The sequence below is a fragment of the Calidris pugnax genome, unplaced genomic scaffold, assembly GCF_001431845.1.
Source record: "Calidris pugnax isolate Ruff unplaced genomic scaffold, ASM143184v1 scaffold219, whole genome shotgun sequence".
Lineage (NCBI taxonomy): Eukaryota > Metazoa > Chordata > Aves > Charadriiformes > Scolopacidae > Calidris > Calidris pugnax.
The window spans coordinates 7,057,374-7,073,133 of record NW_015094507.1 but is presented as its reverse complement, the minus strand read 5'-3'; the positions used below and the strand labels follow the sequence as shown (position 1 = coordinate 7,073,133).

Here is a 15,760-nt window from a genome sequence, read left to right as displayed (position 1 = left end):
ACAACTATTAGAACTAACCAGGGAGAAAAGACCAGAGGAAATGCTGAATTTATTGGTTCAGGGAAATTCAAACTGAGGAATGAGCTAAGAAATCCCCAGGTAGTATTGAAGATGACAAAAACATTATTATCCAAATGCACTAAGCCTTAATCATCCTGCCTACCAACCACATCGAGGGACACTGAGGCGCACGAGCTCTGCCAGATTTTCACAGGTACAGAGGTGTGTGTGTGTCTGTATGAGTTGATTTAATCAAACCTCTCTTAAACACAGGCATAGTCTGTGTAATTCTGCAGTGCCTTTTCTAAGTGCTGATGAATACCACCCAAACCCAAATTTTCTCTTCCACCTCTCCATACAGTTCTTTCTCCTTTTCCTTTGTGGGGTTTTTTTTTTTTTCAATCCTACTTACTCCTATAAGTTTTAGTCCAAAGCAGAATTTTAATTTTGAATTGGTAAATAAATATAAGGTCTGTCATTTTGCAATAAGCATGAAACATACTCTAGTCCTACTACAGCTATGGTTATCTCTGAGGATAAGAGAGTTATGTATCTCACTAATATATATATTTCTTAGCAACAGAAAGATGTTTAATAATATCTCTTTAAAATAGAGCAGAAGCAATTTTGAACCCTACTTCTTTTAACATATATCATATCAGTATTATTTTAGGGTGCAATGAAAGTGTCATGTGAGCTGAGAACAGATAAACTTAATTTTATAGCCTGGCAATTGAATGTGGATGCAACATTTATGATTACAATTGTGTTAAAACATATCTTGAGGGCTGATCAGGCACCCATCTCAGTGGGTACGTGAAAAACCTTTTAAACTGGCAGTTTTGTAATGTATTTTGAAGTGCCTAAGCAGGGATAATTTAATTTTATGACAGCGTACATGTAAAAAAGATATAGTACAAATACTCCCTAAGTCGATCTGAATTAGTTCAGTGCCGGTTACTTTGCTTAATTAGAAATCAAAATGTGAAATGAAATGGAAAGGCAGTGTGTCTATCTCAGATCAAACATGTTGTGTAGGGGGGTAGGTGGGAAGTCAGATCCTGAGAGGAGACTTTTTGTGATTAGTGACAAATCTCTGACCACATTCAATAGAATTTGGCCCTATATCTTTCCTTTTCTGGGAAGAAGACTTAATATATCATTTATGCTTATAATTTATAGCTAAAGTAGAACGTTTAGAAATAGAAAATAGGAATAGAAAGTCCTCCCAACTATCTTTCAGGGCACTCCCAGTCTTGTTTGGTGAACCTAAAGGTTCAGACTAGGTATTAGGAAACATTTCATTACCGAGAGGGTGGTCAAACACTGAAATGGGTTTCAGAGGAGTAAGCTGATGCCCCATATCTGTCAGAGTTTAAGAGGTATTTGTACAATGCCTTTATTAATATGCTTTAACTTTTGGTCAGCCCTGAAGTGGTCAGGCAGTTGGACTAGATGATCACCGTAGGTCCCTTCCAACTGGAACTATTCTATACTAACCTCTTATACCAGCATGAGAATATGACAAACCGCAAACACTCAAGAGTTCTGGCAGGGGGCTATAAACAAACCTGTTCATCAAGTGTTGCCACCTCTCTCAGGAGATCATTTGTTTCATCTGCAGCATCATCAACCTGGATGGTCCAAAGCACAGCATGGTTCTTTTTTTTGGACATTGCTTCCTGTGTGCGGGGGAAAAAAGTCAGTGCATCGGAAAACAAATTATTTCTCCAGTCAGGGCAGTGATTGAAATTTACAGGAATTGAGTGGAAATTCACAGATTAAAATTACATTAAAAAATGAAATGTCATCAATGTTTGTACCTTGAGATGGGTGGTAGTGAGGTTCAGGTCATTCAAGCGCTTTTGAGCTGCAACACCTGTAGAAATGCTCAGTAAAGTTGCTTTGCTTTCATCAATTGACAGAACTGCTAATCGGATGTCATCTGTCAAATCCCAAATACATTTATCGCAGCCTGATAAGAAAATAAAAGAATGTCATTTTTCTTTAGTGTTTGTGTTAGTTAACAACAAACATCTTAAATTCACATTATGGTGCTCTTGCCCCATGGTGTTCCCTCTCTTTGTCATTGATGGATCCTGATGTATACCCATTTTTCTTTCACTTCCATCTGCCCACTTCCAAGGTCAGTCAGTATGTCAGTCAGACAGTACAGTCATGATGCTTCCAGTTGAGCAGCACCAGATGGGACTGCTCTGAGAGGCTGCCGCAGCGGCTCTGTAATCAGCAGGGAGAGAGACGAGGTATTTCCTGGCTATTCCCTAGAGGCTCTGCATGTTTGTGGTGGGAGGAACAACAGATGAGGGTCAAAAAAACAACTTCATTTTGTCAGAACCCAAAACTCTGTATTTAAAATGTGGTGATATGAGAAGGTAGGGTGTCCAGCAGATGGAGTCTTGGCTGCCTATTTCATTAGGAAGGCAACGTCTAAAAGCACAGTTATAACATGTTTGGGATATGCTTGCACAAAACTCTATCTTTGTCTCTGCCAAATGCTTGCAATACAGCCTTATTTTCAGTGACATTGAATGCAGAAGACTTAGGTGAACATGAAATACTTATTCCTACAGAAACTTTTGCTTGGTATTGTATAGCCTGAATTCTTGAGAGCAGCAGCTCCCAAATGTTTTCCTTCCAGTTGCACTTCCAGGCACACGACCCCTCTTCTTGAGAGTTGGTTTAGGAGCCCATGTGTGCTACACGGTCTGCATTATACCACAGGCATAATTATACTAACATTTATAAAAATATCAGTGGTTGCCAATAGTTACAACAGTGCTTCTGGAAACTCCCCAGGCTTCCTATCCTTAGAATAGGGGAGATGATAGTGACTGATGGATATATGTCAAATTGTCAAGAGCAACAATTTATATTAGATGTACAGCTAGAAAACCAGAAATTATATGCAAGATGGCACAGATAAGTTGTGATGGCAGTTTTTAGGGCCAGAATATGATTTTGCAGGTGTCTCCAAGGCTATGGAAGTGGCTTTGGTGATACTTTTGTACTGCTCCTCAGTTTGTACCTAAACATTCAACTTGTATCACAGAGTTGGAAATACGCATGTACTCAGTCAAACAAGAATATATTTACTCAGTCAGTGGGGCACTGTGCATGTTCACATGTTTAAGTGCCCTGTGGGACCCAGGTCAAAGTGCTGAGCTCACTGGAGAGCCAAGCTCTTAAGTTAGTATTTGTAAGCATCAAAATACAAGAGCGATATTAATTTTTGGTGTTCTCGTGATAATCTTACTGATGGTTGGGCAGTCTGTGCCAGTAGAAACCTCAGGACTGTCTGCAAGGCATTCTCCGGTCTGGCTGTCACACATTCTCCCTCCACAGTTACATTCTGGGGGAAAAAGAAAGGATTTTAGAAAGAGGAATCTTCAAAAAATGTACAAATCACCTTTCCCCTCCCAAGACTAGTGAAATGATTGTATGTAGGATGTGCATGGGTAGTCAAACCAAAGTCAAGGACTTCTTGTACTGTTTTTTCCCTTCAGAATATAGAAAAAGGTGGTTTTTACACTGCCATCAAATGGACCAGATAAAATATAAGGTGGGAAACAGAATCAGAAATCCTCTGCTGAAATGACTTGTTCAAAGCTTCCCAGCTGGTCACAAGCCAAGGCACAACTGGGCCATTGGCATCACTGTCTAGAGAGGGTGACGTTTAGGAGATGGGCTAAGAAAAGCAGTACAACTAAAGTTAATTATTAGTTAAAAATCTCTCCACAGCCCTGTGGAATTTATCAGAGCTGTGTCAGGCTGCCACTAAATAAGCTTTCCAGCTATCAGGGATTGATAGTGGACTCCAATTCCATCAGCAGCTTGAGCATATCAAAAAGTAAATATCTCCTACCACTTACGATGAAGAATAAATGAGGTTTTACATTTTTTTAAACTTGAATAAGCTACATTTTTATTGCCAGCACAAGTGGCTTTTTAAAAAGTATAATTTTTAATCTCAAGTGTCTCTTTCAAGGTTTAGTTGGCCTTTTAAAATATATTATTTTAAAGATTAAAATATTTTTGGAACACTTTGATAGAATAATAAAAACTCAAGCAGAACATAAGAACAGTAGTAACTTATCTGGAATTTGTTTTACTCTTATGATTCATGGTTTCAGCAGAATCTCATATAACAAAGTTGTCTACTGCCATTTTATTGCAACCCATTTCTTGTTCTCAATGAATTACCCTTGTATTTACACTCCACATTGCACATTTGAGGAATTGTCAGGGAAAATGTTTAATGCAGCTTCAAAGTCAACACAATGTACCAACATTGGAATAATTCTGTGTAAAAGTGAACCAGTGTTAGAAGAACTACTCAATTTTTGTAGTAATCTAAGAACGGAATTTGGTTGTTAATTTTATGGGGCAATTGATGTTTTGACCTCACCACAATGTGTATGAACTGGGTGCCTCCCAGATTTTGGATCTACAATTTTTTAAAATTTTGTATTTCTTTTGTTAGGAAGTGAAAAAAAACTTTCAGTTGAACACAGGCATTTCTCTTTACCTATATCACAGGATCTAGGCTATCCCCACGTGGCAAGATTCCAGTTATAAGAGTAAAATTTGGATGAGATTGGTGGTCAAGAAAATAAAATTATATCTTCTTATTTAAATGGATAACTCTTAATTTGCTACACAGATGTATACAGTAAATTAATTTCAAAAGCAGTCCTGACATTTTTTCATCTACTTGTATAAGGGGTTCCACATTTTTAGTAGGGAATTAAGACTTTCAATGCTACTGTGTCTTACTGGTGGAGAAAGCTTCTAAATTTACGTTTTTTTCTGAGGGACATTTGTGGAAAGCTTTGAAGTATGGCTAAAGGACGTGTGGTTAAAAAAATATTGAAAAGAAACTGAAAACTGTTGACAGCTACACAGATTTTTGTCTTTTGCTCAAAAAAAAAAAGGATGATCTTAGCTGGATAGAGCTGTTTGCTCATTTAGTTCTCTGGAAATTTTTTGCTCTATATACTCTTTGAGATGCTCTGTGGAAACCATGTATGAAAACTCTCTTGTTTCTTACACTGGTTTCTGTTCTGTGTTTTTGTATTCTAAAGAAGGTATTTGTGTTAATTCAGAATCAATATTTTTCTAAACAAGAGTTCCTAATCGCTCCAAAATGCCAAAGTATAAACTTGCCTTGTAAACTACCCAAATACTTTGGAAACCAGGGATGTACTGAGTGATGCACACAGTCTACACAGCACTGTCAAGTACAGCACATTGTGGTGTTCAGCAGAAATAAAGGTGAAAGGAGAGGTGTGTAATTCTCTGAAACATAATACTTGAAAATCAGGATTTGCTAGAGTCAACTACAAGATTAAATTCATTCCTAAATAGAGAAAAGCTGTACCTCGCACAACATATTCAAGTGCCCAGGCACTTTTTATTTTTAACAAAGATCAAACACTACAAGGAAATCTGCTGACCAAGAGAATTATGAAGCTGATTTATACTCTGCATGAAAAACCTGTATAGAGAAGTCCTGTGCACCATGAAATCCCACTTAAACTGTACCTCAGAAATGTAAATAATACCGAGGCATTCCCCCTCTAATTCCTGCAATTCCTTAAGGGTGCAAAGCAAAACTATACTCAGGTGATGAAAATTTGACTTAACTTCAGTTTGGAAACTCTGTGTTCAGAGATGCCTTCCAAAATTATGTTTTGCATAATCTTCTTAGACACTTGGAATGCCCTGTAATCCTCAGACTTCTGGCAAAGCTACTCTTAGCAGTTTGAAGCTCTGCTTGTGCACATGGCCAGGGCACGATGGCTGTGGTTTGCTGAGTGGTTTGCTGAGTTGTGCTGGGTGTGTTTCTCCCGCCTCATGGCATCCAGGAGCCACAAACGAGATCCTGTCATTCCTTACAGGAGAACTGCACTTAAATCATCTCTGGTGAACTGAATTAGGCAGTGAAGTGCATAAGCATGGTTTGCTTTGGCAACCTCCAAATCACAGAGATGTTGAATTTCAAGCATGTCTTTGTTGCCTAAATCCTGTCAGGAGGTGAGTTTTGGGGCACAATATTCCCTACAGCCGCTGTCTTTTTTGGCTGGTTTGGATACTTGTGATTTGCTTCTGGGATTACTGTGTGCAAGCACCGTCTCTCCCTGTTCAGTGTAAAGGGAATTTAAGCACATGACTTAGCCATGTGAATTACATCCTGGAGTTGGACACACAGGACAGGAAGGGCAATCCAAATTATCCTGCAGGCAGACCCCCTGCCTCCCAGGGCCACAGGTGTCTGGTGACTAATTAAGGCATCTCTGAGCTCCCGGAGGTCATCTGTAGACCATGCTGTGCTTTGTTTGGCTCGGCTCTGCTATACTAAACTATAGCCAATACCTGTACAGTTTTTAGCGAATCTGGCATCCCCATAGTAACCCGGAGCGCATCGTTCACACTTGAACCCGGTGGTGTTGCGCAGGCAGTTGCGGCACTGGCCGGTCACTTCATCACAGTCTTCAAAAATCAGGTTTGGGTCCGAGTTGCCACTGCAGTCACATTTTTTACAAGTGCTTCCAATCAGCAAAGGGTTCCCATAGTAACCGGGAGCACACCTGAAAAGAAGAGCAAGCCCAGTGATGACGAGCAATGACATTTCCATCTGCAGTACCATTTTTTCTCTGACCTCATTTATGTCACCAGGAATTGATGATGGTCTACTAATGTACAGAAGGCAAATTAGGAGCTGAATTCCTGCAGAGGCTGTTTTGTGCTCTAATCTCAATCTGTACAGTTATAGATTTTTCCCTTCTTGAACACTCCTGGTATCTCAATCACACCAGTCTGCTTTTTTTTTTGTTTGTTTTTGGTGTGTCTTTAGCAGTAAAATGATTTGTTTCCCATTGTTTTAAAATCCATGACAGAATGACCTTGGCAGAGAGGCAGCCCTAGTGTTTATTTCGGTCTCTTTCAGCATTGGATCTTGCCAACTATATTGTGTTATATAGGAAACTGGGGTAAGATACTGCATTTCATGATGCTGAAACTCAGAGGAAGTTCAGACTTTATTTCCATTAGAATGCACGTAAAAAAGTACTGACCACAAAAGGTTTATATAAATGCTTCTACAGTGGGGCATTGGGGTGGTTTCTGGTTTTGCAAAACAGAATAGGGACTGAACCAGCCTCAATTTTTCAGCTTTGTTCGATGTCAGCCTGCTGGTTGGGGGCAAAAGGCTGAGAGCAGCTACCAGCCCAGGAGGGGAGGACTCCTCTGTTGGTTTGCAGAGGGAGAGAGGGAGGTGGGTAGCAAGCTCTCCAGGAGAGGCCTGAAATGGGTCCAAGTTGGTTTTCATGTCTTGTCACGTTTGGGAAGCATTTCAGTTGAAAACTTGCCACATCTTAAAATGGAAGAGATGTTGAAACTGCAGTGGGTTTTGAAGGTCTAGACAAAGTAGGTGTTACCTAATGCACCCCGGTGACCAGTGACCCTACGCTAAGACAAGAGGTAATAGATTTGGTGTCATCATTTGGAAAGAAAGGAGAGGGTTTCAGTTAAAGGAGTTTCTGCTGGTCACAGGGAGTGTGCTTAATCCTATGAGGTAGAGGAACTTTTGCAAAACAACCAGTGAAGAGAACAGAGCTGGCACTGGGGTGGGCATGGAGCAGCTCGCAGGGCAAATCCTTGAGCAAGGGCATTGCTGGAGGAGCTGGAAACAGCACAGAGCAGCGTCTGATGGACTGGAGGGGACAGCTGGCAGGACACGGCAACCCATGCTGTTCATGGTGTCACTGCAGGGTGGCAGGAGAGTCCATGACCCAGCAGCCTGGGGCACAGAGATCAGGGACTCCTACCCCAAAACTGTGAATGAAGAATGACTGTGGGGAGGGGGATAACTAGCTGCTGTAGCAATTGATCACTGAAGAAATTGGAGGATTGAATAGCTGTTGCAGTGATTTAGGTAAGGAATAGTTATTGTATTTCATCCTGTTTTATCACCCTGTTGTCCTTGTGTTTTCTCCCATCCTTAAAATCTTGTTTTAAGATGCTCTGCCCTTTGTGGGTGGGGAGGGTGAGCTCTCAGGCAGTTTACTTTAATTTTTGCAGGTTTCTGACTTGGGGACCTGAGCCGAGATCTGTTGTCTCCTAAAACCTGAACATAGTCAATTCCAGGTTCTGCTCTGTCTGAACAATGAAAATATAGGAGATCTGATAAGACCTTCCAGTTTTGATCTGTTCCTACATTTGCTGAGGTTCTTTTTTTCTTTTTAATAAAGAAAGTAATTTCCTCAGTGCTGCTTTGTTCATGTTCCAGTCCCGAACCCCCACAGTAAAAACACATAAAATTTTAAGCATCTTAATATAAACCACTTGGCTGCATCAAATGCTGCCTTTGCCAATGGCAAAGACTCTGTTTGTCTCTTTGCAGCACTGCCAGAACCTTTGGTGCAGATCTTATCATTTGGGTGACCCAGATGTAAAGAATAAAAGTGTGACCTGGAGTTCTATGCACCCCATGAAGGATTGTGAATGTAACACGGAGCAAAATGAGTGTGATTTAGCTGGCTTTGGTGCAGTCACTCCCCATTCTCATGGGAGTTACAGCAGGCAGTGATGGGTAATGCTACTATTTAGTCATGCCAAAAGTCTTGCTATAATTTCCTAATATTTCAGCCAACATGAGATTGTAGGAAGTTCCCAAATTTGAGAATTTCAGTATTTATGACTTTTGAACAAAAAAAAAAATCCCTTTTTTTTTTTTTTTAAACCTCTTGAACCAATTGATTTATTCTGAACTCTCAAAAATTTTGCAGAGTTGCTTTTTAATTTTATCTAGTTCAGTATTTTCCAAATGAATCTCTGTCTAATGTGGCTACCAAGTCACAGAAGTCATTGAGCTGTGATGAGACCAGCATTTTGCCTACCACTATCCAGCTCTGGCTTTTAGCCAGCATCTACCAAAGACTCTGTGCTATTCCCATCAAGCCCACAATGTATGCCCTCTCATCAGGGCAAGGGGATTATCTTTTTCTTCTTTTCTGAAATATACCATACAGTTCACTTGCCAGAAACTTAGTGGACAGTTCCTCGCATCCTCACAGATAGATTTTGTAAGTGCTGCTTTTTATGACCATCTGATTCACTTTTATTAGCCATAGCTCCTCATCTGGACTAGATGTGTAAAAAAAATAGAAAGTTTTAGTGCTAAAAATAAACGTGTCACCTTCACTTTCCCCTTCCCTTTACTACTTGGTGCATCTCATAGGGCTGGACTGCGCTTGGCCTCTTTTGAACAGTTGGTAGCAAAGAAAAGAGCAGAGACAGCTGGATGGAAACACACTGCTCCATCTCTGCGCTTTATGGTCTGAAAAAGTAGAGACCTGTAGTAAACGTCTTTTCCTCTGTTGTGTCAATAAATGGCTCTTTGTTGCTAGCAAAGAATATTTCCTCTCCCATGATAAAGATGCTAAGTTGTCTTTGTTTCATTTTACAGCCATGTTTGCTTCCTGTAATTATCGGTGAGTAAGAGATTAACTTCCTCTTCCCTGGCAATGCCAAAAGAACTTTTTTCCTCTATTCACTTTGGACACTAAAGAATAATTTCTTCAGTTATCTTTTTTTTTAGCGTTTGGGCATTAACAAAACCTGGACTTCATCTGCTAACACCTTAATGCCTTATTGCTGGAGTCCAGGAGCAAAATTCCTAAGTTTCGAATCGGGAAGCTGCTTTTCTCAGTACCTAGCGAAGGCCTCCGAATTTCACAACATCATTTGCTGGCAAATATAAACCAGCTAGGTTTGTGCCAAGCCGCTGGAGCAGCACAAGAAAGCCTCCTACACGAATGCCAGAGGAAGTGGAGCAGATTGTCCCCCCCACCCGGGGTGTGCTGCTCCGGGGATGCCAGGCGCCGCCCGCGGAGGGGTGTCCGGCCGCTCGCTGCCCCGCGGAGCCGGGCACACACCGCCGGGGAGAGCCGGGAGGGAGGGAGGGGAGCAGGACAAAACCTCCCTCTCCATGGGGATATGAGCTGCTGTTTGGGCTGCAGGGAGGGACGGGGGCAATGCCCCTTCTCCTTCAGGATCCCCCAGGCCTCCTGCCAGCACGCTGGAGGCTCAATAGCTGCCAGCAGGAGCAGCGGGTGGTGGCAGTGCCCAGCAGCAGCTTATGCGGGGCTGGACTCACTCTTTAGCAAGTGGGCAGCGACAAGTAGTGCATTTCTCATTAGTCGTTGAAATGCTTGCTGTCGTTCTGACACGCAGACCAGGAAGGAAGTCCCTTTTGTCACTGCTTGCCACTTACTGCAGCAGTTAGTCAAGGACTTCGCATGGTGACCAGGACAAGCTGATTTCTTTCTGTTGCTTTTTGTGACCCATGTACGCAGCTTTGCCTTCCCTGAGACAGATGCACTGTGTCGGGCTGGGGAGTGGCTATTAGAAAACAAAGCTGATGCTATTTTCTGCTGTTACTGTGCATCTGCTACTCATTTAATAGGATTTGAATTGCTTGTAGTCTTGGTTGACATTTTAATAACCATTAAGAAACCTCACTGACCTTTTAATTGTCTGCATTATCCTTTGTGTATATATCTGACATTTTGGAAGAACAAAAGACTACATCCATAGGCCTGAAAACAAGGGTGGGTTTTTTATTTTTGTGCCATCTGTCTAAAGGGCTTTTACTATTGCTTTAGCCATGTTAGTGATGCAGAGGTAATATGCTGATGTTTTTGCATCATCTGCAAGGGCAAAATCCATCACTCTTTTTTTCATCTTTTTCATATTTATTTCTCTTTGCATCTTACGCATCCTCTTTCTCCCTTCTCTGATAGTTACATTAAGTATTATTTGAATCCAAGACTTACCTGTTAATGACAGTGGCCTGAAATCATGACAGTAAGTCACTCTGTTAGTTTCTTACCTTTCACAGTTGGGTCCTGCGTAGTTTTCCTTACAGACACAGCGCACGCTTCCACTTTTTCTGTAACAGGAGACTGCAAAGCTGGAATTTCATTAGAATGAATAGTTAGAATAGCAGGCAATGGCAAACACTTGGGAGTATTTCTTTATTACATTATGGGCATTTGCTGTCAGTGTGAGCTCTGACCCTTGGTTACTCATTGCTAAATAGGTATTCTTAAGCTCTGTATGTTATTCACATTATACGCCTTGTTTAGTCTTTTTAATTAGTGTAGAAAACACTAATTAGTGCTATGGAGCTATATAAATGCAAATATATATAAGTTCTTCTCTTGCAGTGTAGATCAGACACACCTGCAGGTTTTGATACACACATTTCAGATAAGGGACATAATGTGTATGTCGTGTGAACCTAATTGCTTCCTGTCTTTTATTCTAAGGGGTAAAATATTGCTTATGAAAGACACCACAGTGAGCACTTCAGGAACTCAGATTCTGGAATGGGTACAGCATTTTCCTATGCAAATCCTACAGTTTTCATCAAATCCAATCTGGAAACACCAAGTGGTTAAAAGCGACCTCTGTGATGCCATTCCCATTCACAGTAACCGAGGCTGCTCTACCATCTCTCTGAGTAAGCTTGAAAGAGCCTGAGGCTTCTTTTGAGGCCAACCTGCCAAGTAGTGATACTGATTGTAGCAATGGCTTGGGCTCCAGTTTTCACTGCCACGATTTTAAATAATGGATTCCTTTGCTTTCTTATGTTTTCAGAATTTAACAAATGTTTAACTAAATACGAGACCCAAGGAACAGCAGCAGGCAGATGTGGAAAGTGCAAATTGTATACACTTCAAACACAGTGATAGACTGCTTTAAATACATTTGCAGAAAAAAGACATACAGTCCTAAAGATGTTTCCAGTTATTTTGCAATATGTGTGAGTAAATTCCTGCCAGAACTGGAATGTGACCAGAGTAGTGAGTGGCAGCAGTTGCCAGCTGCAGGCCCATGGTTGCTAAAACACAAGTCCCACGTCATACAGTGCTGGGCAGCTGTGGCCAGGTTGCATCCCTTTTGCACAGAAGGACAAAAGCCTCAGAGTGATGGGAAAGAGCACAGTCCACACACTGCTTGTTCCAGGAACAAGCAGCATTGAAAAGTGACAAGAATCCCTGCATAATTTCACTTCCCATCAGCATTTCTCGGCTGGGACAACCAGGGTGAAATAAATCTGTGTTAGGATCTGTGCTGCCTCAAAGAGTTTCATATAACCAGAGAGAACATAAAATGAGATTCTTCTCACAGAATTCACAAATTAACTTCAGTAAAGCTTTTTTTGAGAACTTATGAAGAAAATCATAACAGTTTGGCAGCCTTCCTTTTCTTTTACAGAGGCTAATTCCTTCACATAGTTGAAAAAACCACATTGTGGATTTGAGTTATGAAATAAGACCGAAGCCTTTCTGAGGTTTTATATTTTTTGTTATCTTTTAGGAGAAAGAACTTCATAAAATTCCCTCAGGTTTGAAAAGAAGTAACATCTGCTGGACTGTGAAGCAATCTCCCTCCTTTTTTTTTATTCCACAGAGATATGTGTAATGTCCAAAAGTTATTCCAAAAGTTCCCAGGATAGCAGATATGAAGACAGTCTGGACAGAAAATCTAGAAACACACAGATGAATCCCAAGAAAAAATATGTGTCTGATGAGTCTGTCAGTTTACAGATTTGGTCACTTTGTCTAGCCATTATGAATTTGCTGGTTATTCCCAAAGTAAAACAGAGTACAAAACAACATCCTTTGGATGTTCATTATTTAAGGCTTCTAATGCTTCTCGGCTTTCTGGTAGAATTATGGTTTTGCCTTAATATAAATGGAGTAGGATTAATGGAGTAAAAATGAAAAAACTAAGAAAGAACAGTTGTTCTTTGAATTTTGTTATGCAAGGCTGAATGTTGCTCAATCACTATTATTTGCCTGTTCCAGCCCCAGCTGAAGGCTACTGCTGTGGTCAGGACTCTCTCATGCAAGAAGCTGAGCAGGCAATTTCTGCATGTTATTTAAATCAGGGCATGAGGCAAATTTGGATCAGATATTCCTTTAACTATTGCCTTCAGTAGTTTTCTGAGGAAAAAACCTGAAAAATTGAGGTGGATTTTTACTGAGGTAGTTTTAAAGGGATGACAGAACATAGAATATCCTGAGATGGAATCCATGGATAGTGGATCCATGCGGATCATCAAGTCCAACTCCTATATTGCTGTAATATTGAAGCATTCATGCTCCTTGCAACTTATGTTCTCCCTTCCCAATGCCATGCTGCTGTCCTTTTGGGCTCAGGGCTTCTCTATCTCTAGTGGTCTGGAATGGGAGAGGTGTATGTCCCCAGCAGCAGGGCTAAGGAGTGTGTTGAAGCAGGGGATGCTCCTTGGCCTTTGCACCCATCTCCCATAACACTGTCAGAGACAGCGTGTAGCTCAGGTCCTTGCTGGTCCCACCACACTGAGCCCTGCTGGGCAGGCTGGCTCCCTGTGGTTAAGGGGCACTGCTGCAGAGCCTGGTGGGCTGTAGGACTCGGTGAACGAAGGCTTGGCCATGGCCTGTCAAATCGCACCGTAGGGAGGACAGCCTAGATGTTCGCTTGACCGTCTGTGCTTGGTGGAGACTGGGTCTCACCATGCAGCAGTGCCTCAGGCATGGGCAGCCCAGGTTGTGGCTGAGAGAGCTGCTCCTTCCATCGAAGCGGTTGCTTTGTGCCCAACAGGTTAAAAATACCATCACTTTCCTTTGCTAAGGAAAAAGCCCTGCTTCCGACTGTTGTATTTCTACTATTTCTGGCATTACAGCCGCTACTGGAACTGGAGGAAGCGAGCTGCTTCATCTGTGAGCTCACTCCTAAACCTTTCTACATGCGAGCAAAGCCAGGTTCTTCCCCTGTCTCTGGAGGATTTTCTCTCTAATCCAGGCAAAGCTGCAGTTTTTCAACAATAGCTGTTCTCCACCCTCCTCACATGTCTGCAGCTCACTGTGAAAGCCAAGAGGTGATCTGCGGGAGTCTGGCCGAGTGATTTTGCTCCATTGCCATTTTGAGCCTGTGCCACTGAGCAGCTGAGCAAAACGCAGCTCATCCCACCTGAAGGCTGTATGAGTATTCCTATAGCAACAGCAAACAAATACAGTGAGGAAATTCCCCTTTGCTGAGAAGCCCAGCTGAAAGCAAAATGGGAAACAACACATGGGGAATATGTAGCTCACTAAAAAATAGCTTCAACCCATTGACAAGTATTTACTAGCATCTCCTCTGTGCGTGAAGTGGAATTCGCAGAGATGCCTCTCCCCAGACCATGGACCTCAAACAAGAGGAAGCTAATAATTTCTTTTGTCTGCGTTACTGATGTACCACTAACAGTTTCAAATAGCTGGTCATGGTTTGTAATTATTTGTTTCTTCTGAAGCCACTAAGAGGGTAACAGCTGGAACTCTTTGGCTTGGTCTTGGTTTTCTGTCAGGGTTCCAGTTTCTTACCCAAAGGTAGCTGGGCATCAGCTCAAGGGGCACTGTACCTGTCACAGGGTCCTCCAGCCCTTTTAACTGTTACTATACTGATATGATTCAGCTGCTGGTGACTTAGTAGACTGCCAGGCTGTGCTTTTTTGTGATTAGTTTTACCTTCCAGAGGTCATGGTTTGATCTTTCTGTCTACCTGTTTGTCTCAGTCACATACATCCTTGATGCCACCTTCCTCGAGAACTGGTCATTAAGAGATTCTTAAAAGTAATTAGACAGCTGACTAATTGCTCCTCGCTCCGGGATAGAAGAGAGTGAACTTGAATTTGCTCAAGTATTTTCTCCTCTCTCTTGGTAAGCATTGATATGAGCACTTAAGGGTATTTTACACCTAAATGAAATGCTGTTTCCTGTGGTTATAGATGTGAACAGCTGAAAGTCCTCTTATTTTCTCCTGGTTGGCAAGGGCAGCAGCCTTTGTCTCCTGCATCCAGGAAGAGATGCTGACCCCACCGTGGAAAGGGCCCAACCCAGCTTAACTCAAAGAGAAGCAAACCCTCGTTACGTACTTGGCAAGTGCTGGCACGGGGCAGGGGCAGGGCTGGCAGAACGTGGGCACTCCTCCGACAGCATCACCAATGAAGCCATCTGGACATTGCTCGCAGTGCTGTCCTGTTGTGTTTCTCTGGCAGTCCTTTGGTGGGAAGAGAGAGAGTGGTGAAAGTTAAATGGAGGTGCTGCCTAATTCAGAAAGAAATAATTTAGACCCAGCCAAGCAGAGTAGGGGCTGGTGCCAGACCCAGGCCCTTCAAGGCACTGTCCGATGCAGCCAAACCAGTGAGCACTGCTGCAAATAAAAATGCTATAAATGATTACACTGTCCAACCAGCAAGCGTTGGCAAGGTGCTGTACAGGACAAACCAGATGTGTGCCTGCCAGGTGCTGGAGCAGAAGCAGTGCTGCCTGTCGTCCGAGACGTCAGGGGTACTCAGGTGTAGCCAGCAGCCCTGTTTTGAATTGCCAGTGCCAGCAGGAAAAAGTCCCTTTCACTGATGCCAAAACAAAATGAAAAATATCAGCTGGTAAATACTATCAGCAGATTTCAGCCTAGATACAGGTTTCAGCGAGGTTACTTCTTGGACTTGATGAGTGCAAAAGAGCGTCAGGGGAATCTGCCTGCAAATGGTGGCTAATACACCAGCAGCCCTGATGGTTTTCTCCTGAGATGAAAAGTGTTACAGCGTGAAGGGATGTGTTATCACTACACCTTGTTCTCAGCCTTAAAGGAGGTCCACTTAATGGAGGGAAGAAGCAGGAGTCATCTATAAGTGGCATTTCATAAA

The 15,760-nt window shown here is 42.1% G+C and overlaps 1 protein-coding gene across 2 annotated transcripts in view; it reads right to left on the bottom strand.

The window, feature by feature from the left end:
• Positions 1-15,760, bottom strand: part of LAMA4 (laminin subunit alpha 4) — a 103,947-nt gene that overhangs the window by 54,848 nt on the left and 33,339 nt on the right. For both annotated transcript variants that reach the window (XM_014964668.1, XM_014964669.1), the window contains exons 3-8: positions 14,987-15,111; positions 10,913-10,993; positions 6,394-6,608; positions 3,275-3,370; positions 1,824-1,975; positions 1,572-1,682 (exon numbers count right to left, since the gene is read on the bottom strand). In XM_014964668.1, the coding sequence (XP_014820154.1) occupies positions 1,572-1,682; positions 1,824-1,975; positions 3,275-3,370; positions 6,394-6,608; positions 10,913-10,993; positions 14,987-15,111 (780 nt within the window). The remainder of the gene's footprint in view (positions 1-1,571; positions 1,683-1,823; positions 1,976-3,274; positions 3,371-6,393; positions 6,609-10,912; positions 10,994-14,986; positions 15,112-15,760) is intronic.